At 41.8% G+C, this 26,503-nt stretch overlaps 3 protein-coding genes across 3 annotated transcripts; 1 reads left to right on the top strand and 2 right to left on the bottom strand.

Annotated features, from left to right (window-relative positions):
• The first annotated feature begins 4,982 nt into the window (after window positions 1-4,982).
• On the top strand, window positions 4,983-7,157 carry LOC127899757 (uncharacterized). The gene is made up of 6 exons (XM_052433766.1): window positions 4,983-5,433; window positions 5,532-5,538; window positions 5,618-5,859; window positions 5,934-6,259; window position 6,311; window positions 6,375-7,157. The coding sequence occupies exons 1-6, from the start codon at window positions 4,983-4,985 to the stop codon at window positions 7,097-7,099; spliced, it is 1,752 nt and encodes a 583-aa protein (XP_052289726.1). The 3' UTR covers window positions 7,100-7,157.
• A 791-nt stretch (window positions 7,158-7,948) lies between these two features.
• Window positions 7,949-13,072, bottom strand: LOC127899946 (uncharacterized). The gene has a single exon (XM_052434100.1). The coding sequence runs from the start codon at window positions 13,070-13,072 to the stop codon at window positions 7,949-7,951; it is 5,124 nt and encodes a 1,707-aa protein (XP_052290060.1).
• Window positions 13,073-20,041: 6,969 nt separating this feature from the next.
• LOC127899945 (poly(A) RNA polymerase protein 2-like) lies at window positions 20,042-25,569 on the bottom strand. Its single transcript, XM_052434099.1, has 10 exons — window positions 25,407-25,569; window positions 23,726-23,838; window positions 23,581-23,637; window positions 23,303-23,398; window positions 23,145-23,215; window positions 22,856-22,923; window positions 22,692-22,744; window positions 20,579-20,629; window positions 20,211-20,308; window positions 20,042-20,102 (listed from the first exon to the last, which is right to left on the bottom strand). Exons 1-10 carry the CDS (start codon window positions 25,567-25,569, stop codon window positions 20,042-20,044), a joined length of 831 nt encoding a protein of 276 aa, XP_052290059.1.
• Between the last annotated feature and the right edge of the window lie 934 nt (window positions 25,570-26,503).

Here is a 26,503-nt window from a genome sequence, read left to right as displayed (position 1 = left end):
TTAAGCTTTCCCAGCCCATCCAGGTGTGATCTCTCCAACTTTCTTTTTATTATTTATGCTATTATTATTATTATTTTTTTTTTTCTTTCATTTGTTTGCATGCATATCTTTTGTTTGTGAAACATTGAGGACAATGTTCCAAATAAGTTTGGGGGGTGGGAATAGTGTGTGCTTTGTTTGTTAAAAAAAAAAAAAAACCAAAAAAATTTTTTTTTTTTTTAAAAATTCAAAAATTCAAAAAAAAAAGTTGTTGTTTTTTGTTTTTATGTGAAAAGCCAATGATAAGAATTTGATTGACAATGAATATGGTTTTTAGAAAGGGTTGAATATTGTCTTAGTTTATACTTGATTCTTGTGTTAGTTTCTCTTGATTGAGATTCTTTAAACCATGAGCACTAATATCAATTCTTTCGTAATTTTGACTTGAAATTTGATATTGACGCAGCCTGAGTTGAGAATTTTAGATAGAGTAAATGACTGTTTGTCTTGATTCTTATCTCCACAATACAAAATAGTATACACGGGCACCAAAGTCAGAAATAGCTACCTATAACCCTTAAGAGTGAAGCTATCCTTGAGTAATTTGGGCCTATGTACCACAAGTATGTAGAGGATAATCTACCATGAGAAGAAGGCTACCTTAAGGGGTAGAGTGAAAGCTCCTGACTATGGTTGAAAAAAAAAAAAGAGAAGAAAAAAAAAATCAAGTGCATGTGCTGAAAAAAAAAATCAAAAGAAAATGCACATAAAAGCCTGTGAGAGAAAAAAATTGGAGATCAAGATGATAAGATTAGTTTGACCTACTCTGTTCTTTGTTTGAGGCGAAGGCTGTTGATGTTGAGGATTTTGGGAATGGATTTGATTGAATTGATTTCACACACACACTACAAGAATCAAAAGAGAGGTGAGATTGACTATTGAATTAAAGTTAGAACTTTGCTAATATTTAAAATTTTCTTTGAGCTATATAATTTTTGCAATCTTTGAGGCTATTTTTCATGGTTTATTTAAAGTTTTTCGTTCTTTTGATTTAATTTAATTTTTTTTATTATTATTTTTTTAAATGATGTTTGTGGGTATCATCACTGAAGCCCTCACGAGACTACAACTCGTCCACTAGGGCCGCCTAGGGGTTTAAAGGCTTGTTGCATACACTAAATGCAATCGCGATTACCTGCGAAAGTGGTTTAGTTAGGATTTACTTTTTGTTTCATTATTTTTATTTTTTTTTAGTTTTAGTTTTAGTTTTGCTCGAGGACTAGCAAAATCTAAGTTTGGGGGTATTTGATGAGCATATAATACATACATATTTTACCATTAATTAAATAATTGTTAGTTATATTTATTTGTTATTTTTAATTAATTGAATTATTTTATTGAATAGGGAATGAATTGGAGATTATGGATAAAAAGAGCATAAAGGAGTTCAATTTGTAAGCATTAAAGATTAATTTATTTTTGGAAGGAATTAGACGTACATGCATGTGGAAATCAAGCCAAGAAACCGAATTCAACAAATTCATTTACCCATGCACATGCGGACAAAGAAGATAAATGGATGGAAAGCAACTTAAAGGGGCCCACACTTGGCTTTTACAATTGGAAAAAGGAAATCCTAGTACAAGCTTAATTGATGAGCACGTGAGTGAGAGTAAAGAAAAATAAAAGGCCAAATCCTTTAGGCTTTAGGATTGACAAGGTGGGGCCCATTTTAAAGGCTATATAAGAAAGCTAAGCTCTTGGCTTTTGGGGGGAGTAGCCGCCAGTGGAGGAGAATTCGGCTTTGGAAGAGAGCAATCCGCAGCAGCAATATTTCGGCTTCCCATGGCTGATTTTATTTCTTTTGTTGCTCTCAATTCAAGTATGTCTAGCTAATTTTCTTACACTGAGGTTAAGGATGAAACCCTATTCAATAAAATAATTATCTTTTTATTTAATTAATTCCCTATATATGTTCTTTGATGATTATGGTTTTTATTTCACATGATTAATTGGATGTTAATAAAATCTTTTCATCAATTCTGTCATGCATTATTGATTGTTAGGATTAATATTCGATTAATTCTATGCTTGGATCTATAAAGTTTATACATGATTATCTTTGATTTTATGTCTTTCATTAAATTGTTTACATGGAGTGCTTAGGAAACTTTGACTCTTTGTTATTCAATATGTTTACATGAGATTCTTAGATGTCATATTATTAAGCAGAAAAAGAACCTACATTAGATTTAATTACTTGGGCTTAATTGTTATATCCATGAGATGACATAGATTGATTTCGAGTTGTCACTCTAAAATTGGGGATTAATTAATATTTAGATAATTACTAATTGAATAGTGGTGGATTCCGAAACCTTGGTAATTTTTATCTCATTAAATTCTCATTTACTTTAATTGTTTTCTTAGTTTAATTAGTTTAATTTCTCTTAAAACTCAATTTGCTCAACTAGGTTAGAATTAATATTAATTTTAGATTTAAATTAGACTTTTCAATTTATAACAATCCCTGTGGGATCGACCTCGTTACCACTTTTCTATCTCTAGATTCGTGCACTTGCGAGTATATTAAAATTTTCACAACAATTATCAAATGAATAAAAGGAAAAGGAGCAGGTATTATGCTTATGAGTCTCCAGTCCACTCTTCAGCATGTGTTGCCTTGCCGTGTATATATCGATTGAGGCTTTTCTTCTTTTTCATTCTGTGCTCTTAATTGCATGTTAAGTATCCGTACTGTATTCATGAAGACAATTCTTAGGTTCTTTAAACATTAAATGTCGTAAACTTTGAAGACACGGATTGTTAATCTCAAAGCCTATGTACATATAAAAGCTATAGAAAACTTGACCAGAATAATATCGACTGTGAAGGTTCTTTTCTGTGCAGTTTATGAAGAACAAATGAACAGTAATAAAACTCCCCATTACCTGTTGCAAAGCACATGTATTATGGGAAGAAAAAATGATTGTTTTATTAATTCTTTCAATACACCAATAAGGGAATGAATGAACATACATGAATATAAGCCAAAACAATCGGTTGAGCAACACATGAAATAATACATCAAAACTATCGATTAGATGGACACATTGTGCTCTGCAAACTCCTCTGGCTGCTTGTGGTTACTTTTCAAATGTCAAAATTCCCAATTGATTGAACGCATATGAATTTCTCCAACTTATTTGGGCTCCTTCAAGTTCAGATTCATATATACTCAGTCATCCCAACAGCAGCATGATTGCCATTTGAATGTCGAGACCATGTGGCATTCTTCATTTCCATTCCTCCTGCAAGGATTGATGAAATGACCGAATGCATCAAGAAAAACCACTGTGGCAAACTTGATACAAAAATGGCGCAGACATGCCAAAGCGCAAGCTTGAAAGGGGATTAACTACTCCATGGGCACCCACCAATATATCAGCTAAAACCATTTGCAGGACCTCGGTTTTGTCTCCAACGTTTCATTTTACCACTCTTCTCCTTCTTTTAGCCACCTTCTTCACGGCTTTTCGACTCCCCAGTTTCTTCCGTCTTCTTCTTACTGGTAGACTTCTCTTTAGAAAAAGATTTCCTCTTTTTACCAGAAGACTGCACACTACCATTTCCACGGGGAAATGACTCTTCTTCATAATCTGACTGCCAATTGCACATAATCTCCTGCCGATCTCCAAAGTGTGTTTGTTGTTGATGCTGAAATCTGCTCGCCCTTGGACCGACCAGATTCTTTCACCAACATTTATATTATCGACTGTTTGTTCGAACCACTAAGGCTGGAATTACCCTCCTTTCTCTCACTAGACCTGCGTTCACAAAAATGAGTCAGAGACGCTGGTGGTTTTGCCGACGTAAACCCTCCGATGCCTAAGTTAGCACAAGGTGTTTACGGGAAAACAATGTAATTTGGATTCAAGAAGTTTGTTAGAAATTTGTAAGGAAATGGCCTGGTTGCAATTTGGCAGCGTTTTCCCTCTCTCAGTTTTTCTATCATTTCTTCATCGATTTCTTTCTCTTTTATAGCCGCCCTCTGTCTCCCGTTTTCCGTTTACCCTGTATCCCTCTTTTTTCGGGTGGTGGCAGCCCCTCATGGGGCTCTAACTGTTACATTGTGGGCAAACGTGGGTCTCGCGTGCCCTTCAACGGTTCTGGGAAAAGCGCAACTACCGCGATTCTGTGGGATCATGTTCCCGCTTTCTTGGGGATGAGTATCGGCTCGGTATATACCTATGGTCGGTATGTTTTCCTGGTTGTACTCATCTCTGGTCGGCTCATGTTTGCTCCCGTGTTCTGCTCGCAACACTTGGCTGAAGCGATCCGTGCTGGGGCGGAAATAGTAGCACGGCCGACCTAGTGCTTTTATGTACTCAACACCAGTACCCCAGTTTCTGGTCTGGCGAGTGAAATGAGTTTAGAGTAGAAACTGATGGTCAAATCTTACCAACCCGGGGAGCTTCTCATCTGATCTTCTGTTTATTGGAACTGACCTGAGGCATCATTCTTCTTCTGGGGGGTTCCCGACCTGAACATGGGCCTGAATGAGTGTATCCATTGCCTATCTGGGCTTTCATCTAAGTTGGCCTCTTGTAACGGTTAGTGACGTGGCCTTTCCAGACTCTTCGCATTTGAAATTTGAAACGACAGGCTATCTGTCCTCGATATTTGGTGAGTGAGCTGGCATCTCCCTCACTTAAATGCTTTCATTTCCCTTTTCGCTTCAAATCCCTAGACTTAAATCCTCGTTGTTTCGTTCTATTCGTTCTTCTGTCGCGAGTCAATTCCTACGAACTTCGTTCACACTCTCTGCGTCTGGGACTTCCGTTTGCGGGATTTTACCTTCATCACAGCGACATTATCAGTGCCAGTGTATTCCAGGTACAACCTTTAACTCCTGCTTTGGTTGTTGTTGATTGGGTTTTGTGTTGCCCCCCTGTTGTATCCGTATATTCGAGTTTTCTTTGTTTTTCTTTTGGGATTCCGATATGTCAAACCGGAAAAAAAAGTTAATTGTTGATGAGGGTGATGAAGAATCAGGGGATTCAGGCCTCAACGTGCTAATACCTACCGATTTCTTAGGTCCCTCCAGTAGTATAGGTCCTTCCCATGGCAGGGATACCCTTGAGTACCCACGCCCCCTGGTTGTCTCTCCCTCCCCCGAACTAGAGCTTGTAGGGAATAGAGGTGGACCTGCGTCGGGCTCTGGTGAGAACCACAGCTATGGTGGGGTTGGGGTCCCTGAAGGAGTTGGTGATGGTGAGGGGAGTAGTTCCGGACCGAGCAGACCCCCTCAGAGAAGGCACCTTGGTCATAGGGTGGAGGCGGATTCTTACCCTATTGACTTCACAGCTTGTGCGACCACCCAAACTGATCTGTTCAAGCTGAGGAACCTTTACAACATTCCTGCGGATGTTCTCCTGGTAGTTCCTGGGAAAGGTGACATTCCCAGTCAACCTCCGCGGGGGTATGTGACGATGCATCTGGAGAGCTTCAAATTAGGAGCTCGGCTGCCCCTTCAACGCTATTTTGCTAAGATACTAGGTGGTATGCACCTGGCCCCAGGTCAGCTACATCCCAACGGGTAGAGGGTTCTCTCGGCTATGTTTGTGTTGTGGGAGAGGTGTGGATCAGAGGAGCCCTCCCTTGTTGAAGTGAAGCACCTATACCAGCTGAGGAGTAACCCGAAGGAAGCAGGCTGGTATTATTTCATGTCGAGCTCTGCGAAGACGAAACCAATCACCGGCTTCCCCTCTTCGTGCAAAAATTGGAAGAACAAATTCTTCTTTGCTGGGGGAAATTGGTGTCCGGCAGCTCATTTGTTGGGTGGTGATATTTACCTTCCCACGAATTTTGTCACCCCAAGTCGTTCATTTTTTGCCTAAATTCTTAATCAAACTGCCACTTATTGGGTTCTTTAACCTTCTTTGCTATTTCAGAGTCGTGGGGTTTGATCGGGGGGCTTGAGGATCGACCTTTGCTTCAGGTGGAAACGGCTCTATTGAACGCGTCTACCTGCCAAGACCTTTTGTCGTCAACCAATCTGGTCGGCTCGGGCTTAGTCGACATAGCTGTTGGGATGGATAGCAAGATTCTCAGCGCTATGACCAGAAAGCGTGGTCAGACTTCGAGCAGCTCCAGCAATCCTCCTCCTCCTCATCCAAAGAAGTCCAGCGTCGGCCCTTCCAAGGCTCCTGTTCCTGCTTTGCCCCCTCCCCCACCTCGTAAGAGTGGTGGGGAGAAAGTTGCTGAAAAAAGTTCTGAGGTCAGCACTCGCTCCGGGGATCGATCTTCCCCTCTTCCGGCTCGTGATCAGGGTGATTACTTGACCCCGTATCAGAGGGATTATGGGAAGTCAGTGGGACCGAAAATGGTCCAAGACATTGAGAGTATGAATCTCAATGAATTGGCTGGTTCTGTCCAGAGGGTCTCCTTCAAGCTGGCTACCATAGTTTCCTGCTACAAGAACAGGGTTACGCGCCATGAAAGGAAACTCCAAGCTGAAAATCAGGACTTGAAGAAGCGGGTCGAGTCTGCTGATCGGTCGAAGGATAAGCTGGCCGAGCTGAACAAGCAGGTTACAGAGCTGGAGGAGAAAGTTGCAATTGCTGAGTCCACTACCTCCAAGCTTGAGGGCGAGTTGGGTGACTTGAAGTCTGATCTTCAGGCTGCCCAAAGTGAAAGGGATACTCTGAGGACCGCCCTTGAGGGGGAAATCAAATCCCTGGAGGAACAGCTGGCCGAAGCGAAGGGCAAATCCGCTGACGTGGATGATCGGCTGGATGCCGAGTACGACTCTGGAGTTGCTTTCAGCTATAAGTGCATTATGTCCGTGCTCAAGGAAGAATATCCCGAACTGGACATGAGCAAACTGGAGGCTGGAGTGGAGAGGTATATGGCTGAGGTCGGCCAGGGAGATAAGGAGCAGGGTGAGCAGGATCAGGCGGAGGCTCCTTTGGATGGGGTGCAGGAGGGGGGAGCTGGGGGACGTGCTTTTGAAGTGGGACAAGGGTCCGTGCCGCCTCCTCCCAGTATTGCTGATCTTCCACCTCCTGAGATAGCTGATCCTTCACCTGCTGAAGCCGTCGACCTTCCTAATTCTTAGGTCTATTTTTGTATAGACTTTAAAGTTCCATTAGTCTTGTAAACAATTAATCATTTATAAAATTTCTAGCTGCTTTCCATTGGCTCTCTTGTCTGGTGTTTGCTCATGGATTGTTTTTTGCAAATTAACTTGACAATTTATCTAATTTTGCCTGCTGTTTCTTTGGTGAACCGAGCAGGAATAGGCATTTATTTGCCTGATCACCATTTTTGTAAAATTATCTACTGGTATATTGATGACCGAGTAGGAGCAGGCATTTGCTTCCCTTGGAGAAACTTTTGTAGAGTTTGCTGTTGGCCTTTCCTTGACCGAGCCGAAGCAGGCACTTACTTGCCTTAGTAAAATTTTGAGAAATTAGCTGCTGGTCTTTCGTTGATCGAGCAGAAGCAGACACTTACTTGCCTTAGTAAAATTTTTCAGAATTTAGCTGCTGGTCTTTCGTTGACCGAGCAGAAGCAGGCACTTACTTGCCTTAGTAAAATTTTTCAGAATTTAGCTGCTGGTCTTTCGTTGACCGAGCAGAAGCAGGCACTTACTTGCCTTAGTAAAATTTTCGAAGCTTTAGCTGCTGGTCTTTCGTTGACCGAGCAGAAACAGGCACTTTGTTGCCTTAGTAGATTTTTTGAAACTTTAGCTGCTGGTCTTTCGTTGACCGAGCAGAAACAGGCACTTTGTTGCCTTAGTAAAAAATTTCTTATTGGGCTCGCTAGCAGGGGATTTCATGCTGAATTCATCTTTATTGAAATTTGAATGTATTACAAAAATACAGAATATATGCATGTGCAACAGGCCATCAGGCATTGTAACAGAAATAACTTGCCAGAGTGAGGATTTAATAGAGCATTTTGCTTACTGGAAATACTTCTTCAGGTGTTCGGCGTTCCATGACCTCTTTACGTCTCGTCCTAATTTATATGCTCCTGGTCCAGTGGCTCGTATCACTCGGTATGGGCCTTCCCACTTTGGGCCAAGAGCGCCATGGTTAGGATCCCTGGTGTTCTGGTTCACCTTCCTAAGTACCCAATCTCCTGCTCGGAACTGCCTCACGTGTACGTTCTTGTTGTAATAGCGCATGACCCTTTGTTGACACTGGGCCACTTTCTGCGATGCACCTTCCCTTTTTTCCTCCAGCAGGTCCAGACTTAAGCAGATCTGCTCGTCATTTTGCTCCTCAGTAAAATATTCCGTCCGATGTGTCCCCACTCCCACTTCTGCTGGGACTACCGCCTCTTGACCAAAAGCTAAAGCGAACGGGGTTTCCCCTGTGGCGGTTTTGTGAGTTGTCCTGTAGGCCCACAATACTCCTGGTAGCTCGTCAACCCAAGCTCCCTTCTTCTCTCCCAATCTAGTCTTCAGGAGCTTCTTTATCACCTTATTGGCTGCTTCCACTTGTCCGTTTGCCTGGAGGTGTGCGGGGGTGCAGAACTTCAGGTCCACTCCCAAGTTTCGGCAAAATTCTCTGAAGTTGCTATTGTCAAATTGCCTCCCATTGTCTGTGATGATGGCGTAGGGGATCCCATATCTGCAGATGATATTTTTCCAAATAAAATCTGTTGTCTTTCTCTCTGTGATTTGGCTGAGGACTCCCACTTCCACCCACTTGGTGAAGTAGTCTATTGTCACAATTGCATGTGTCGCCGCTCCTCGTCCCTTAGGCAACGGACCAATCAAGTCGATTCCCCATTGAGCGAAAGGCCACAGGGATGTCATAGCCGTCAGCTTTTCCGGGGGTTGTGCAGGAACCTCGGAGAAGCTTTGGCATGTTTTACAATTCTTTGCCATCCTTTTCGCATCCTGGTGCATGGTTGGCCAGAAGTATCCTTGCCGGAGTGCCTTGAAGGCTAAAGTTCTTGCTCCCGAGTGATTGCCGCAAATTCCCTCATGAATCTCCCTCAGCACATAATCCGCCTCCTCATCATCTAAACATCTCAAAAGGGGCAAGGTGAACCCTCGGCGGTACAGCACTCCATCCAGTAGCATATACCTCGCTGCTCGGCATTTTAATTTTCTTGCTTGCCTTTTGTCCTCTGGTAAAACTCCATCGCGGACATATGCGCGAATCGGGTCCATCCAGGATTCTCCAGTACTTATTCTCATCACCTTTGCTTCTTCCTCTATACTTGGCGAGGTCCTTACCTCTAGTGGAACCGACTTAGGTAATTTTGGATCTGCAATGGCAGCCATCCTAGCCAACATATCTGCTCGGTAATTCTCATTCCGGGATATCTGCTTTACCTCCACCGCTTGGAAAAGCCCAACCATCTGCTTCGCCTTCTTCAAATAAAGACCCATATTCTCTCCCCTTGCTTGGAACTGATCATTGAGCTGATTACACACCAGTTGGGAATCTGCTCGAATTTCTACCCTCTCTGCTCTTAGAGCGTGTGCAAGTCCGAGCCCGGTGATAAAGGCCTCATATTCAGCTTGGTTGTTTGTGAGCTGAAATTCAAACTTCACTGCATACGTTATTTCGGTTCCATTTGGGCTCCGTATTACAACTCCTGCTCCGGATCCTTGCTCACTACATGATCCGTCAACCATTACCAACCACACCCCCTCTGGCTTCTCCTGCTCTGTTGGTTGCTCCTCCCGAATTTCGTCCCCTGTATCAGCTCGGTCAACCATAAATTCTGCCAGAGCTTGGGCTTTGATTGCTCCTCGGGGCATATAGGAGAGGTCAAATTCACTTAGCTCTACGGACCATTTTACTAATCGACCCGATGCATATGGTTTTTGAAGTGTTTGCCGAAGGGGCTGGTCGGTCATCACAATAACCTGATGGGCCTGAAAATATGGTCGGAGTTTTCGTGCTGCCGTTATTAGAGCCAGCGCCCACTTCTCCATCAATGGGTATCTGGTTTCCGCATCTACTAGGGCCTTGCTCGTGTAGTATACCGGGTGTTGCTTTCCTTCTTCTTCCCTGACTAATACCGAGCTGGTAGCCCATTTAGAGATTGCTAAGTACAGCAGCAGCTGGTCACCCTCTTTCGGAGTCGATAGTAATGGGGCCCGGGTCAGGTATTCCTTCAGCTGCCCAAACGCTTCCTCGCATTCTGATGTCCACTCCATCTTTTTCCCTTTCTTTATGGTTTGGAAGAAAGGGTGGCATTTATCTGTGGCCCGCGAGATGAATCGGTTTAATGCTGCCAACTTCCCTATAAGGCTCTGCACCTCCTTAATTGTTCGTGGGGATCTCATTTCGGTCACCGCCCGTATTTTTTCCGGGTTGGCCTTGATCCCTCGGTGGCTTACCAGGAATCCTAAAAATTTACCCGAGCTAACCCCAAATGCACACTTCTCCGGGTTTAGCCTCATTTCATACTTCCTCAACAATTCAAAGGTTTCTTCCAAGTGTTTCACGTGATCCCTCGGTTCTTTGGACTTTATGATCATATCGTCTACATATACCTCCATAGTATGCCCGATCAATGGTTTGAAGACTTTGTTCACTAACCTTTGATAGGTAGCTCCTGCATTTTTCAGGCCAAAGGGCATCACCCTGTAACAAAACAAATCCATATTAGTTATAAAGGTGGTGTTTTCCTCATCCTGCTCGTCCATGGGTATCTGGTTGTATCCCGAAAAAGCATCCATGAAGCTGAGCAGACTGTGACCCGCTGTCGAATCCACCAATTGGTCTATCTTTGGCAGAGGAAAACTGTCTTTCGGGCACGCCTTATTAAGATCTGTGAAGTCCACACACATTCTCCACTTCCCGTTGGCCTTCTTCACCAGTACTACATTGGAAATCCAATCCGGGTACTTGGCCTCCCTTATAAATCCTGCTTTCAACAGCTTCTCCACCTCGGTGTTTATGGCCTCGTACCTTTCCTGGTTAAAGCATCTCCTCTTCTGTCTCACCGGCCTTGCCCCCTTCTTGATTGCCAACTTGTGGCAAGCTACCCTGCGATCAATTCCTGGCATGTCCCCGTGAAACCAGGCGAATATATCTGCATGGGACTGTAGGCACTTTACCAGCTCGTCTTTTACTGTCCCAACCAGTCCTGATTTGATCTTAACCACTCTGCTCGGGTCACTTCTGCTTATAACAATCTCTTCTAGCTTTTCAACAGGTTCTTGGCGACCCTTTTTAGAATCTCCTCGATTATCCAGAGAAGTAACCTGTAATGTCTCCTTGGCTGCTGTAGCATAACAGCTCCTTGCCATCCTCTGGTCGCCTTTTACAACGCCTACCACTCCATTTACTCTGTACTTTAGCGCCAAATAATGTGTTGATACAACGCATTGGCTTATCCTCATGAACAGTCTCCCCAATATCATCTGATAAGGGCTTCTTTCCTCTACCACGACGAAGTCCAACATCACCGTTCTTTCAAACGGCTTTGTCCCCACAGTAATCGGGAGTTCAATGATCCCCAAGGGAGTTAATCGTCCCCCTCCAAATCCTTTTAAGGATGTATTCGTCCGCTCCAGCTTTAAATCTAAAATCCCCATATCATCTAGGGCTGACTTAAATAGAATGTCAACTGAACTGCCCGTGTCCACCAGTATTCGCTGCAATTCTGTGCTAGCCACCAATGCTTTAATCAACAGTGCATCCTCATGAGGATACAAAATACCCTCCTCGTCATCCTCCGTCCACATAATGGGAACTTGCCGTACCTTCGCCTTCTTGGCCGCTGGCAAATTTAGAAGCACCTCTTTTCCAGTCATGGCGTATCTCCCATAGTTCTTCCGTGCTCTGTTCGAATCTCCAGCCAATGTTGGCCCCCCAGCTATCACATGGATGGTCGGCTGTTCACCTCCCAGACCCCTCTGAACTTCTTCATCCCGTGTATACTGTGATTCGATGATCGGGGACACCCCCTCTACATACTCATCCAAGTACCAGTTCCGTACTAAGTCCTTCACCTGAATCTTCAGGTCACGACATTGGTCGATTGTGTGACCATGAGTGTCGTGGAACTTGCATAATCTGTTCTTATCCCGTCGGTGACCCGGTTTTGTTATAGGGGCTGGAGGGTACAGCAGGCCTCGTCCTTCGATCCTCTCATACAATTCCTCCATGGAGATCTTCAATGGAGTGTACTGTCTATATGCCAAGCTCTGGTCTACCAGTTGAACTGCTCGGCTATCCTGAATGTCATCTCGGGCTGGTATAGTCGCTAGCTGGTCTGGTCTTCTTGCCCTGGAACCACTTGCATGTAACGCTCTGGGAGCGTTGTGATAAGGGCGGGCAGCCATCTGCCTGAATTCTCGTTGCCGCTCCGGGAATGAAGTGCGCGGAGGTTGGGCTCGGCTGTGTTGGAACTGTTGTGGTCTCAAAGCTACAGGGTAAGGGCGGGACCGAGCTGATATTCCGCCCATAGCTGAGGATTCCCCAGCTCGCTTTCCCGATCCGCTCCCACTCGGGGTTCTCCTTTCTTTTCTTCTCAGCTCCTCCAGCTGTTCACTTTTTATCATCGCCGACTTTTCCTCTTCGATTTCAATGTCTCTCTTTGCCTGCTCATACCCCGCTGAGTAATTCTGTACCAAGGGACTTCTCAGGTTATACCATAGCCGGCCTATCCTCACTCCCTCCTTTAATCCCCTCAACGCCTGCGGGTGATTGAAGGCCCCCAAATCAAGCACGGCTCGGTGGTATCGTTTTACAAAATCCCGAAGGGATTCTTGTTCCCCCTGCTTCATTCCCATTAGCTCCATCATATCATCCTCTAGGGCCACTGCTCCTCGGAACTGTTCGGCCAACTCTTGGCACATCTGCTCGTACCCTCTGATACTTCCTCGTGACAGCTTGCGGTACCATTCTCGGGCTCGTCCTTCCAGTGTCAATGGTAACATCCTACATCTCTGGGCTGGTGTTAACCCTTGAACACCCGTCACGTCGTTGAAACGTTCAATATGCACCAGTGGATCACTTCGCCCGGAGTATTTGAGGTCGGGGAAGCGGAAATCTCTTGGGATTATGGTACCCATGATCACAGCTGATAGTGGAGATTCTTCATCCAGCATTATCCTCCAGCTCGGGGGCTTTCTCTTGCCCTGTATCTCCTCTATCACTTGCGCTAATCTGTGCACTTCTTCCTACAATTCTATGGCACGGTCAGGATCACGCGTAGCTATCTGAGCTCGTTCCTGCTCGGCGTTTTGCAACCGCTGTCTGAGCTCTCCTTCATCAATACTGGCCCCTCGGCCATCAATCTCCGGTACCCGTCCGAGGCGAGGTTGGTCCCTCCCTTCATCTACTCGTTCTCCTGAAGCCCGACTAGTGCTTCTGTGGGGATGCACCCCATTAAGTTGGTCTACCGGCGGAGGGATTTCCTCAACTCTACGCCTCCGGAAGCTGGGTTCTGCTCCAACATCATCTCTCCCCACGGGGGTTTCACAATTCTTTCTCCGCTCATCCCTCAGCTCATACAGTATGGTCGCGAGAGTCTCCATTTGTTTCTCCATCCGCTCCAATCGGTCTTGCATCATCCTCTCCACAGTTTCATTATCCTCCCTCAAAGCATCCTTTCTCGGCACATCCATATCTAATCGTTCGTTGTTTCTCCAGTAATTACTGATTCGGTGGTAGCTTTTTATCCAGCTCCCCACAGACGGCGCTAAAATGTTGATGCTGAAATCTGCTCGCCCTTGGACCGACCAGATTCTTTTACCAACGTTTATATTATCAACTGTTTGTTCGAACCACTAAGGCTGGAATCACCCTCCTTTCTCTCACTAGACCTGCGTTCACAAAAATGGGTTAGAGACACTGGTGGTTTTGCCGGCATAAACCCTCCGATGCCTAAGTTAGCACAAGGTGTTTACGGGAAAACAATGTAATTTGGATTCAAGAAGTTTGTTAGAAATTTGTAAGGAAATGGCCTGGTTGCAATTTGGCAGCGTTTTTCCTCTCTCAGTTTTTCTATCCTTTCTTCATCGATTTCTTTCTCTTTTATAGCCGCCCTCTGTCTCCCGTTTTTCATTTACCCTGTATCCCTCCTTTTTCGGGTGGTGGCAGCCCCTCATGGGGCTCTAACTGTTACATTGTGGGCAAACGTGGGTCTCGCGTGCCCTTCAACGGTTCTGGGAAAAGCGCAACTACCGCGATTTTGTGGGATCGTGTTCTCGCTTTCTTGGGGATGAGTATCGGCTCGGTATATACCTATGGTCGGTATGTTTTCCTGGTTGTTCTCATCTCTGGTCAGCTCATGTTTGCTCCCGTGTTCTGCTCGCATCACTTGGCTGAAGCGATCCGTGCTGGGGCGGAAATAGTAGCATGGCCGACCTGGTGCTTTTATGTACTCAACATTTGTAATGGCTCCCCTGCTCCAGGAAGTAAGCTGTTAAAAGTTATCTCACCATTAGATCCTCCTTTGCGCTCCAGCAAGACTGGGTCTGGCCTAATTATTGTACCAAGAATGCTTCTGTTTGGCCCTAGGCTCAAGATGGTCTTTGGATTTGTCAAGGTTGTAAATGCCATTGCAAAAGCTGATTTAATCTGCAAAAGAGAACAAACATGATTCATCATGCACACTGCATCAATAGCCAAGAAAACAAAAGGAATTTAGACACAAATTATTCCACAAACCTGGAAATAATTAAAGGAGTTCTTCCCAATGGCATTATCTGTAACAAAATATAGGAAGGAAACAGTAAACACTGCACTTTCATATCTTATTTATTAATCAAACTACAAGATTATATATAGGCTTGAAGCTAACATAGACTAGGAGTCTTATCTTAGCAAAGTCCTTTATTCTAGGGATAAAAACAAAAAATAAGTGGATAGAACATATCATGTAAAACAACCACCAGATAAGGATAACTCTATTTTTTCAAATTCTGCCACACTCCCCCTCGAGCTGGACAAAAAACATTGAACATTCCCAGCTTGTCTACCAACTTTTCAAACACTGGTTTGACTAATCCTTTAGTAAGAAGATCTGCAGTTTGTTGAGATGTAGGCACATATGTCATAGAAATTACTCATTCTTCTATCTTCTCCTTGATGAAATGCCGGTCAACCTCAACATGCTTAGTTCTATCATGATATACTGGATTATGAGAAATATCTATGGCTGCCTTATTGTCACAATAAAGTTTCATAGGTTGAATATCTGCGATTTTTAGTTCCCCTAATAATAGTTTCAACCATAACAACTCACAGATACCTTGAGCTACTGCTCTGAACTCTGCTTCAGCACTACTTCTTGCCACAACTGACTGTTTTTTACTTCTCCAAGTTACTAAATTCCCCCATACAAATGTGCAATAGCCCGACGTAGATCTTCTATCCTTAATTGAACCAGCCCAATCAGCGTCTGTGAAGGCTTCAACACTTCTTGCCTCATTCTTTTTAAAGAGAAGACCTTTTCCTGGAGTTCCTTTAAGATATCTCAGGATTCGATAAACAGCTTCCATATGTTCCTCGCATGGAGCATGCATGAATTGACTTACAACACTAACCGCAAAAGCAATATCAGATCTAGTGTGGGAAAGATAGATGAGTTTCCCAACAAGTCGCTGATATCTCCCTCTCTCAATAGGAATATTGTCCTTCAAGTCTCCTAATTTCAAATTTGCATCCATTGGTGTGTCTACGGGTTTACAACCTATCATTCCTGTTTCTTTCAAAAGGTCTATAACATATTTCCTTTGAGAAACAGATATGCCTGTGTTATTTCTTGCCACTTCCATGCCTAGAAAGTATCTTAGGGATCCAAGGTCCTTTATGTCAAATTCTGTTGCAAGAATTTTCTTCAATCTCTTTATTTCAACAATATCATTCCCAGTCAATATTATATCATCAACATAAACAATAAGAATAGTAATCTTACCATCCTTATGTCTATAAAATAACGTGTGGTCTGTCTGAGCTTGTTTGTATTCTTGTTGTCGTATAGCTCTAGAGAATCTGTCAAACCAAGCTCTAGGTGACTGTTTCAGTCCATAGAGTGATTTTTTCAATTTACACACTAGTCCTCTTCCTTCCTTATCAAATCCAGGTGGCAACTCCATGTAAACTTCCTCTGCTAAGTCTCCGTTAAGAAAAGCATTCTTAACATCTAATTGTTGAAGTGGCCAATCCAAGTTTGCAGCCAAGGATAATAGAACTCGAATTGTATTTAATTTAGCGACTGGAGCAAATGTTTCCTAGTAATCAATCCCGTATGTTTGAGTGAACCCCTTTGCTACTAGTCGTGCCTTATACCTCTCTATTGATCCATCAGACCTATACTTGACAGTAAAAACCCATTTACAACCCACTGGAACCTTTCCTTTTGGTTTTTGTACCAGCTCCCATGTTCCCATTTGTTCTAGAGCACTCATCTCCTCCATAACAGCCTGTCCCCACTTCGAGTCTTCTAACGCTTCTTGAATATTCTTTGGAATTTGTACACCTGAAAGATTAGTAACAAATGCTCGAAGAGAAGGTGACAGTCGGTCATAGGTCACATAATTAGAAATAGGATATTGAGCACAAGATCTAATCCCCTTTCTTAAGGCTATAGGAACATCAAGATCAGCAATTTCAGGTTTAAGAACAGTATTTTGAGGCTGTATACCTTCATTCAGTTCGGTCTCTTGACAGTGCTGTCGGTGAATAGGTTCCTCAACTATTTACGGATTATTCCGTCGTGAATAAACACGTAGCTCTTGTTGTTGCTGTGTTTCTCCCCCTGTCTTGAAATTTTCATCATCAGTAGACTTCATTGGCTGAGATGAATTTTGAGTTGTTTCTGATGAAGATAAATCTGATTGAGACTGACACGGCTGAACAGCAGTGAGTTTAGGTGGAGATAACAATTCTGAAGACTGGGGAAAAATTGGAGATGGTAAGGACGCTTCCCAAAAGTTCCCTTCATTAGAACTCTCCCCCTGAAGGGAATTCTGGGCATAGAAAGGGTGAGTTTCAAAAAAGGTAACATCCATAGAAATGAAATATTTGTGCTGTTCAGGAGAATAACATCGATAACCTTTTTGAGTGGCTGAGTGACCTAAAAAAATACACTTATGAGCTCTAGGATCTAGCTTTGTTTGAGCCAAACTATGGACATGGACAAATGAAGTACAACCAAAGACTTTAAGTGGCAGATCCGTACATACTCGAGTGTGTGGATAATATTGGAGAAACATGTTAAGTGGAGTTTGGTAATTAAGAACCTTAGAAGGCATGCGATTAATTAAGTACGATGCCGTAAGAATAGCATCTCCCCAGAATTGTTTAGGTACATTGGTAGTGAACATAAGAGACCGTGCTACTTCAAGTAGATGACGATTTTTTCTTTCGGAGACACCGTTTTGTTGTGGAGTATAAACACAAGAACTTTGGTGTATAATCCCATGGTGTGAAAGAAATTGACTAAGAGAAGTGTTAAAAAATTCTCTACCATTATCAGTACGTAAAATCTGGATTTTGGCTTGGAATTGTGTTTGGATCATGGAGTGAAAATTTTTAAAGGTTTGTGCTACGTCAGATTTATCCTTTAATAGATACACCCAACAGATTCGTGTGTGATCATCAATAAAAGTAAGAAACCATTTTATACCCGTAAGGTTTGAGACACGAGAAAGTCCCCATATGTCACTATGAATCATTGCAAAAGGTCTGGAAGGTTTGTATGATTGAGAAGGAAAATAGGAACGCTGATGTTTAGCCAATTGACATACTTCACAATGAATCATAAGAGAATCTTTATTACGAAATAATTCAGGAAACAAATTTCTTAAATATGGAAAACTAAGATGACCTAACCTACGATGCCACAACATTATTTTTTGTTCCCTAGATATAGAAAGAGATCCACAATCAGCAGTATGAGCTTGTTTATTCACGTTGAAATCCTCAAAATAGTAAAGTCCCCCATGTTCCCTAGCACTGCCAATCCTCCTCCCCGAAATTAGGTCCTGAAATTCACAAGAGGAGTGCGAAAAATTAGCAACAAAATTAAGATCTTTAGTGATTTGGCTGACAGAGAGTAGATTGCAAGATAATTTAGGAACATGGAGAACTGATTTGAGAATTATGCTAGGAGTAATCTTTATAGTGCCCATCCCTGCAACAACTGAAAGTGAACCATCAGCTATCCTTACTTTAAAATGATCTGGACTAGGAGCATAAGAAGAGAAAAAATGAATGCAGCCTGTCATGTGATCTGTGGCGCCAGAATCAATGATCCAGGGATCTGGAACCTTGGCAGAAGCATGAAAAACTGTTGGGATCTGGAACCTTGGCAGAAGCATGAAAAACTGTTGGGATCTGGAAAATACCTTTTTGGGCCAGCAAAGAGGACGAAGGAATAGGAGTTAAAAGTTTTTAAAGCTGCTCAAGTTGTTCTTTAGTAAATGATGGAATCACACTGCTTACACCTTCTGTTGGAACACTTTGATCAGTGTCAGTTGCAGATTGAAATCCTTTTGGACTTCGCTTATTGCCTCTATTGTCTTTCCAATTTATTGGTTTACCATGTAGCCTCCAACAACGCTTTTGGTGTGATTCGGTTTGTGGCAATGATCACACCACAGCTGGCCACCTTTGTTGGAATTATTAGATCCCTGAACAGCCAAAGCATACATTTCAGGTGCTGTAAGTGATTTTGGCTCCCCAAGCATGACCCGTTTACGACTCTTTTCTCGCCTAGCTTCAGCAAAGATTTCTCGGATGGAAGGTAATGGTTTAGTGCCAAGTATACGACCACGAACATCATCAAGCTCCTTATTAAGACCAGCCAAAAAGTCATAAATTCGATCTTTATCCACCAGTTTTTTGTATCGAGCACCATCATCAATACACCTCCATTCACACTCATTGAATAGATCTAATTCCTGCCAAAGATTCTTCATAGAGTTAAAATAATGGGTTACATCCATATCACCTTTTTTCAAGTTACGAGCTATATTCCTCAATTCAAACAGCTGTGATGAATTTTCTAAATCCGAGTAAGTTTCGTTGACAGCTTCCCACAGTTCAGCAGCTGTTTGGTAAAATAAATATGTCTGCCCGATGTTTGGTTCCATTGAGTTAACCAGCCATGCCATAACGATAGAATTTTCAGCATCCCATGTTTGAAATGCAGGATCATTTTCATCTGGCCTTTGCTTTTGGCCAAGGAGATAGCCAAGTTTTCCACGCCCTCGAATTACCATTTGAACAGAACGAGACCATGGGAGAAAGTTCTTTCCGTTGAGTTTGTGGGATGTAATTTGAAGTGATGTATTTTCAGTAATTGCAGTGTGAACAATTGTAGGGGCTGACAGAGAAGGAATTTGAGATGTTTCAGCAGATTCGGAAGAGTCAATACTCCTACTTGTGCCAGTCATGGCTGTTTTTACCATGGTTTCCTTCAACTAATACCTAGCTCTGATACCATGTAACAAAATATAGGAAGGAAACAGTAAACACTGCACTTTCATATCTTCTTTATTAATCAAACTACAAGATTATATATAGGCTTGAAGCTAACATAGACTAGGAGTCTTATCTTAGCAAAGTCCTTTATTCTAGGGATAAAAACAAAAAATAAGTGGATAGAACATATCATGTAAAACAACCACCAGATAAGGATAACTCTATTTTTTCAAATTCTGCCACATTATCTGGAGCCTATTTTTTCATAAAGATAGCAATACTAATCAATAACAGAAGAATGCCAGAGTCCATGTTCACTGGTAGAACTCCATTAATAAATTCATGTGCTATTGACAAATCAAACAAGTGACTCACAAAATACTACATATACTCTTTAATCTGTTAATAAATTGTAAAATGAGGAGGTGATGTGCCAAGGATAACAAGATCCCTGTTTGAGAATTCACTACGAGCTTCATAAAAAACCAACCAAAATTTCTTTTGGGAACATATCCAACTAAGCACTTAAAGTAAAATGAAAACATCAGAAAAGCAAATATTTTGATTTCATAAAACATCCTCCATTCCTCCTATTGTTTCTCAAGCTGTCCTACAAACAATAAATAACAAATAAATATCTAAAATTAAAAGTAAACCTGTAGATCCTCAATGGCGATGAGAAATGGTCGCCCCTTGTTTGTAAACCTAAAAGAAGAGAACCCACGAAACAAAGACAGTTAGTACCTACCAATCAGAAAATATAATTTTTAACTGAAAAATAAGTGTAGTCGGCATGATTGTCATTCTTTTTACCCTTTGCTACTCTTCTTAAAGAAGGAGCCTGCCCCTTTGCAGGATACACCAACATCGGTGGTTTTCAATTTGCGTCCATAAAAATCAAAGAAGTTCACCTGTTTTTTCACCAAATTAAAAAAAAAAAAAAGAAGAGAGGTTAGTACGTAGAGTTCATATATCTCAATTTACAACAATTATGGCTGACAAACAGCATTCCTTAGTCCATTTATTTTAATGTTAAATCATTCTTTTTTAGCATTTTCATGTGCAATGAACATGTCCAACCTCACTAGAGGTGTAATCAAGCTGGCTTAGAAATGTAAGTCACTGCACCTACTGGAAGAACAACATATCCATGCACATAACAGTTTAATCCAAGCACATACCAAAAGGATTTCCAAATTATGTTCTGGAGAAGCTCGACACTCGTAGAGAGACTGCAAATATGCCATATAAGGAACATCATTAACTATCTGAGAAAAAAAAATGTCCATTATAATGCATAATGCTGGTGAATTAATGAATAGTTCACTTGTAGCGATTATAAGAATTGAAGGCTATTAATATATATGTATTCTTAAGGTCTGGCAACTCTTAAGCAGACTGGATTAATAACCACAGAACACTGTCTGCATCAACTGCCAAATTAGTCCAGCCAAAAGGGAAACAAAAAAATCACGAGACAATAGTCTTTGTTGAAATTTAGGACTGGTATTATTAAAAAATGGCGCGCCCGGCATATGGGCTAAGAGAATGAAGGATTTTGAAGACTTATTTCAAAATTTAATATAGGGAGAAGGGGGTTTTTTTAAGGTTATGCATCAATTATTTTAAGTCTTCACCCCAGCCCACCACTTTCACTGACGAGCTCGCTGCTTGATTGTGTCACAACGGTACTGGAACGAACCTAATATACTCTGATTCGTAGGAGCTCTTCATAATGACATAAATTACCATAAAAACCATCTATTGGGACCTTTACAGTGCAGAACTGATGACACACAGTGGACCTAGTTGTTCCTGAACATAACTTTAAGGTTTGCCAAGAACCATATTACACTTCATTTCAATTTACTAATAATGCATAATCTTTATACCAAATTATTAGGTGAAGCAGAACTACAATCAGGTGAAGCACAACTACAATAAAAAAAAGAGACCAGCAATACAAAACTGATGACAAGATCCCAAAAATGGCCCAAGAAGTAGGATGATGGAGACACCAAGCAAACTCACCAAACAAGTCCAAAAATATCTTGGTACTCAGTGATAACAAAGGAGGCTAATAAGTTAAAAATTCACAAGATTATACAAGTATATCTTCTTTCTCCTTTAATAACTTCAAGATAATCAATTCCGTGCAAACATATAAAATGCCACAGTGATATTCACAATTTCCAACAAAAATTTCACATTCTACCAATGATTTCCACACATTTCTCATCTTTTTTCCACATCAACATGCATTTGTGAGAGCAAGTAAACTGTAGAACCTAATACAACTAATGGTTATAGCATGCTAAGCCTTATCCGAGAGATGTTCAAAACCCAATGAGTAATGCACAAGTAATATTCAAAGTTGCAAAAATTTTTCTCATCTGAAATTTATTAAAGAATTGCAACCACTATCAGGTCTCGTAAAAAGATAGGTGAGGAACAAACCTTAATAAACTCAGCTGCTTTTGGTCCATTTTGTGCATCAAAACTGTCATCAAAGTGGAAGAAAATTGATGAATATTCCCGACAACAAAATGGAGTTCATAGCTGATGATAATGTACAATAAATCTATTAAATCAACACACATGTGACTCACTAAAATGATTTTTCTGTACTATCATGCATAGCTAAATGTAATCAGAAACACCCAGCAACTAAGGAAGAGAAGAAAAAGGAAAAGGTGACGGCACAAACACAACGCATCAAAAGCGTTGGTTACTAATATCACATTTTGGAGCCTGAACAGGTAACATCTTGATTGATTCTGGTATTCAACATCTCGCTCAAATGTTTCTTATAGATTTTTTTAAAATAATCAATTTAAAATAAAAAATAAAATTAGAAAATTAGAAAATCAACTATTTGTATTTGTTTGCGTGCACATTAAATTGTTAATCTGGTATAATTTATGTATTAAGAAGTAAGCTTACGTTCAATCCTCCACCAACAAAACCGCGTCTCCAACAAACCCATTAAGTAACAATAACAGTTAAAAACCAATATAATTTATAGATGTCGAAAATGGAACAGTGCCCTTTCTTTCCTAATTATCATCATTTGCTTCTTTTTTGTTACAGTTACAAGGAAAAAGAATGTTAATCTCTGTACAAATGCAGAAAAAATAAATTTTATGACTTTATTTTTCTTTTAACAGGAAAAAGTACTTTCAAAGATGAAAAATACAGAAAGAGTTAAAACTAGCAAGCAACGCGACTAAACAAGAAGTTAAAATCAATGAAGACAAACAAGCCGATTTCTTAGGTTAGCCACAAATGACTGACATCGGGATAACCGACATGATCAGAGACGAATGGAAGGCAGAGAAGATACAGTTCTGATCAAGCAGGAACAATGATAGGATGAGTGGATAACGCACATATCCCTCTATATGAGATGCACATAAATATCTCTACACTCTCACTCATTATTAATAAACCCTACTAACCATGGCAATGGAAAATAGGTCCCACTTGCAGCAATTTCTTAGAGCAGACTAAAACATTCTTGCCATAACTTGAATTACAGAAACCAACTTCAACCGTTCAACTGTAGACCACCAAACCTTTAATCTCCAACAAGACCCCAGGTATGACACACCATTCTTATGAAACGACATATATCCATAAAGTGGCTCAGCATGCTCAAATTAAGATGTCAACAAAAGGCAAAATCACACACATGAAATTTGCAATGTAGGCTTTAGATGCAGTTGGAGCGAAAGGTAAGAAATAAACCTTATATCAAATGAAACACCACTTTTTTTCTCGAAAAATTTAACAATCGGCACACGAGCCTTCGCGATCACCTAAAAAGAGGATAGATCAATTCATTAAAAATTATTCTATTAATAAATAAAAAAACCAAAAGAAGGTAATTATTAAGGGAATTCCACCTGTATCTTTTTGGCAATGCCCCGTTGCAATAATGCCCTAGAAAGAGCTTGCAAAGCAGTTGCTGGGTTATGGATACCAGATTCCATAATCACAACCTAGAACCAAAGCTTTCAGCGAAAGCCTTAATTAAGATAATAATTAATTAAACTGATCAATCCCAGTACTAGACAACACAGATTCTTATGTTTCACATTACAATAGAGGAAGAAAATGATAAATCACTGAAAAAAGTTCCTAAAATCACAAAGAGGAGATGCAGAAAAATCATCATACTTACATCGATATCACTGGTTGGAAGATAAAGCCCAGTTCTGAAGGTCCCAAAAACTTTAGGCTATAAAGCAACATTAGTAAGACAACCATGCCTACCACAAAATCAGAGAAAGCACGGACAAAAAGAAAGAGATGGCATCTTATCATACCTTGCACTTGGGCCATGTATACTTAAAAAGATCAAGCACAGCTTCTCCTGCAGTGGTGCGAACCTCTCGTTCCTCTGAAGTTGGAGATAGAAAATCACAGAAGTCCACTATCTCTGTAATTTACAAACAGATACAAATCATGATAACATACAGAATATTTATAAAAACACAACAATAGATTCATAAAAACTTATTGAAAATATTAAAGAAATTAACCTTCATTGCATAAACGTATTTTCAACTAATGAAGAACAACTGTAAATTCCAAACAGTTCAAATTTTGAAACATTTAAACAAAAACAAACAAAGCAAGTAAACCCAGTTGCAAGTATTCACAAATTAAGCTGTTAATCTCGCAATTCAAATCAAATTTATCACCTTTATGCATCTGAAGCATAGGACTTTTAAACTTACTATTCCCTTTAAACCATCTGCTACTAGGTTCTACAGGTCTATTTGTACCAGTAGTTGTGAGTAATTGCAATTTCGAGTTAAACGTTAATTCATTATAATAATGCCTTTTATTTTTCGTCATCGTCTAATGTTGAGCCTGTGAATATGTACCGTATTACTTATTTAAAAGAATTCTTTTCTATAATTAATGGAATAAAAAGGGTAATATTTATGTTCTTTTATTGTTAATTGTAAATGTAACAAGTCATCACCATTTTATGCCTTGAAGATCTTTCTAAAGTTTGTTTGTTCTTTCCTCGAATGATTCTTCAAGAAGAATAACTACCGAAGCTAGTGGGTCAAATGACGAGGATGGGGGTGAGGACACGACTTCTGATAGAACTCCTCGTGAAAATAGAGCAAGGAGCACTAGTAGCAGGGAAAACTCACTGTTGATGCGAGATTCTGGTTACACTCTTCCTACGACTAGGATAATTGCTCGACCAACCTCACCTCGATCAGGATCTCTCATCGTACGCTTTCTTCTCCAGGTGTTCCTGTGTCCACAGAAACAAGTCAGAGCACGCCGGTTGGTTTTCCGGCGTAAACCCTCCGACGCTCAAGTCAGATATGAAGGTTCCGGGAAAGCTTGCCACGGATTTTATGGCTTTTCTGTAATCTCCGTTCTTTAGAGTTCTCTTTTTTTAGTTCTAAATAGCAAAAATTCTAACCCTTTTACCTTCGTTGGCTACCTTTTTATAGGCTTCCTCTGAATCCCGGTCTTCCGCAGTCTACGCCCGTCATTCTCCCCACTCTCGGATGTGGACGCCCCATTATCGCCATTATGGGCGAATGGAGTCGGACCTCGTGCCTTAATTCTCGGATAGGAACGCACGTCCTGCCAATTGTCATTGGCTGGGTCTCCTCGCCTCGACCTTTAGCAGGAATGACCTTATGCCTCTAATCGGGAGTCCGGCCTCGCGAATGGCATATTCGTGGATGAGCAGAATATTTCTACTCCTATTCCCCTGCTACTTGGCTCTTACAGGACACACCTGCTCACAGAACTCTGCCACCAGACACCTGCTCATCACGTCTGGTCTCCTCGATATATTTCCCTCGAACACCGGTCCCCCAGTTCTGGTGTTGGGTAATGTAATGGACCAGCAGTAGAAACTCAATAGCTCTTGCTCGCGTGGGACTGGGAAAGGCTGCCAAGAGTCATATCGCATTTAATTGCGGAGAAGGTGAGGTGGCAGAAATCTGCCCCTCTATTCGAATTTCAAACCAACGGTTACGAGGCCCTTGGGATTTGGTGCCGTTAAATGCTGGCAACCCAAGAGTCCGTCCCCATTAGGTAACCCATATCTTTTCGAATCGGCAAACTCATATTTCCCTTCGTCTTCGTCTCTGTCTCTCCGGCGAAGAAGTTCCGGCATAAAGGCCTCCATCTCTGTCTTTCACCGACTGAACCATTACTTCAGGTATTTCTTCTATCTCCTTCGTCTCGGATAGTTATAGATAATTTCTCTTCTCTTTTGTTTGGGTAGTAGTTGGTGGTGGTGTTGTGGTTAGAGCTTAGGGAATGTCGAAAGGTAAAGAAAAGGTCATTGAGGTTGACGACGGTGGGTTGGACTTCCTGCCTAGTCTGCTCACCGATCCTGCTTTTGACCCCGGGATCCCCTTGGAGCCTCTTAGATCCAGTGTTGGCACTAACGCTAGGAGGATGTCCCCTCAAACAACCTCCTCGAGCGGACATAGCGATGAAGAGGGGTCTTCAAGCTCGGAGAACACCTTGAGTGAGGGTTGAGGAGATAATTCTGGTGAGGTGTCCCCATTAGGAGCGTCGCGACCAGAAGGGCAGAGTACAATAGGGGGTAGAGCCCTATCGCGGGATTACGCTATTGATTATATGACGTGCACGACCCCGTTTGGCGAGCTCGATGACCTCCGGCTTAGGTATAGCATTCCTGGTGAAATAATTCTTAAGGTCCCAGGAAAGAAGGATACCCCTAGCCGGCCTCCTAGGGGTTATGTTACCTTGTTCTTGGAGAGTTTCAGGCACGGGCTGAGGTGTCCCTTGCAACTCTACTTTGCCCGGATTATTAACGGGCTAAATCTAGCTCCTGGTCAGCTGAACCCAAACGGGTGGAGAGTGCTCTCTGGTCTATTCATACTGTGGGACAGATGTTGCCAAAGCGAGCCCATGGTCGATGAGGTGAAGCACCTGTACCAGCTGAAAAGCAGCCCCAAAGACGCCGGCTGGTATTACTTCCAATCAAGTACCAAGACCAGGAAACCCATAACCGATCTTCCTACTGGTGGTGGTCGGAATTGGAAGAGGAAGTTCTTTTTTGCAGGGGGTCCCTAGGGTCAAGTTGCACA

The sequence above is a fragment of the Citrus sinensis genome, chromosome 9 (genome assembly GCF_022201045.2).
Source record: "Citrus sinensis cultivar Valencia sweet orange chromosome 9, DVS_A1.0, whole genome shotgun sequence".
NCBI classification, from domain to species: Eukaryota; Viridiplantae; Streptophyta; class Magnoliopsida; order Sapindales; family Rutaceae; genus Citrus; species Citrus sinensis.
The sequence above is the reverse complement of the archived record's forward strand: the minus strand, read 5'-3'. Positions and strand labels throughout refer to the sequence as shown.

Bases quoted from the DNA above. Each gene is read 5' to 3' on its own strand.
- LOC127899757 (XM_052433766.1), top strand. From the start codon at position 4,983: ATGTCAAACCGGAAAAAAAAGTTAATTGTTGATGAGGGTGATGAAGAA. The intron at 5,860-5,933 runs GTCGTTCATTTT...TTGCTATTTCAG, and splicing joins CACGAATTTTGTCACCCCAA to AGTCGTGGGGTTTGATCGGG.
- LOC127899946 (XM_052434100.1), bottom strand. From the start codon at position 13,072: ATGCTGGATGAAGAATCTCCACTATCAGCTGTGATCATGGGTACCATA.
- LOC127899945 (XM_052434099.1), bottom strand. From the start codon at position 25,569: ATGGAGGCCTTTATGCCGGAACTTCTTCGCCGGAGAGACAGAGACGAA. The intron at 22,745-22,855 runs GTTAGTAGGGTT...CTGCTTGATCAG, and splicing joins ACCTATTTTCCATTGCCATG to AACTGTATCTTCTCTGCCTT. The intron at 20,309-20,578 runs GTATGTGCTTGG...GTGAAAAAACAG, and splicing joins ATAATTTGGAAATCCTTTTG to GTGAACTTCTTTGATTTTTA.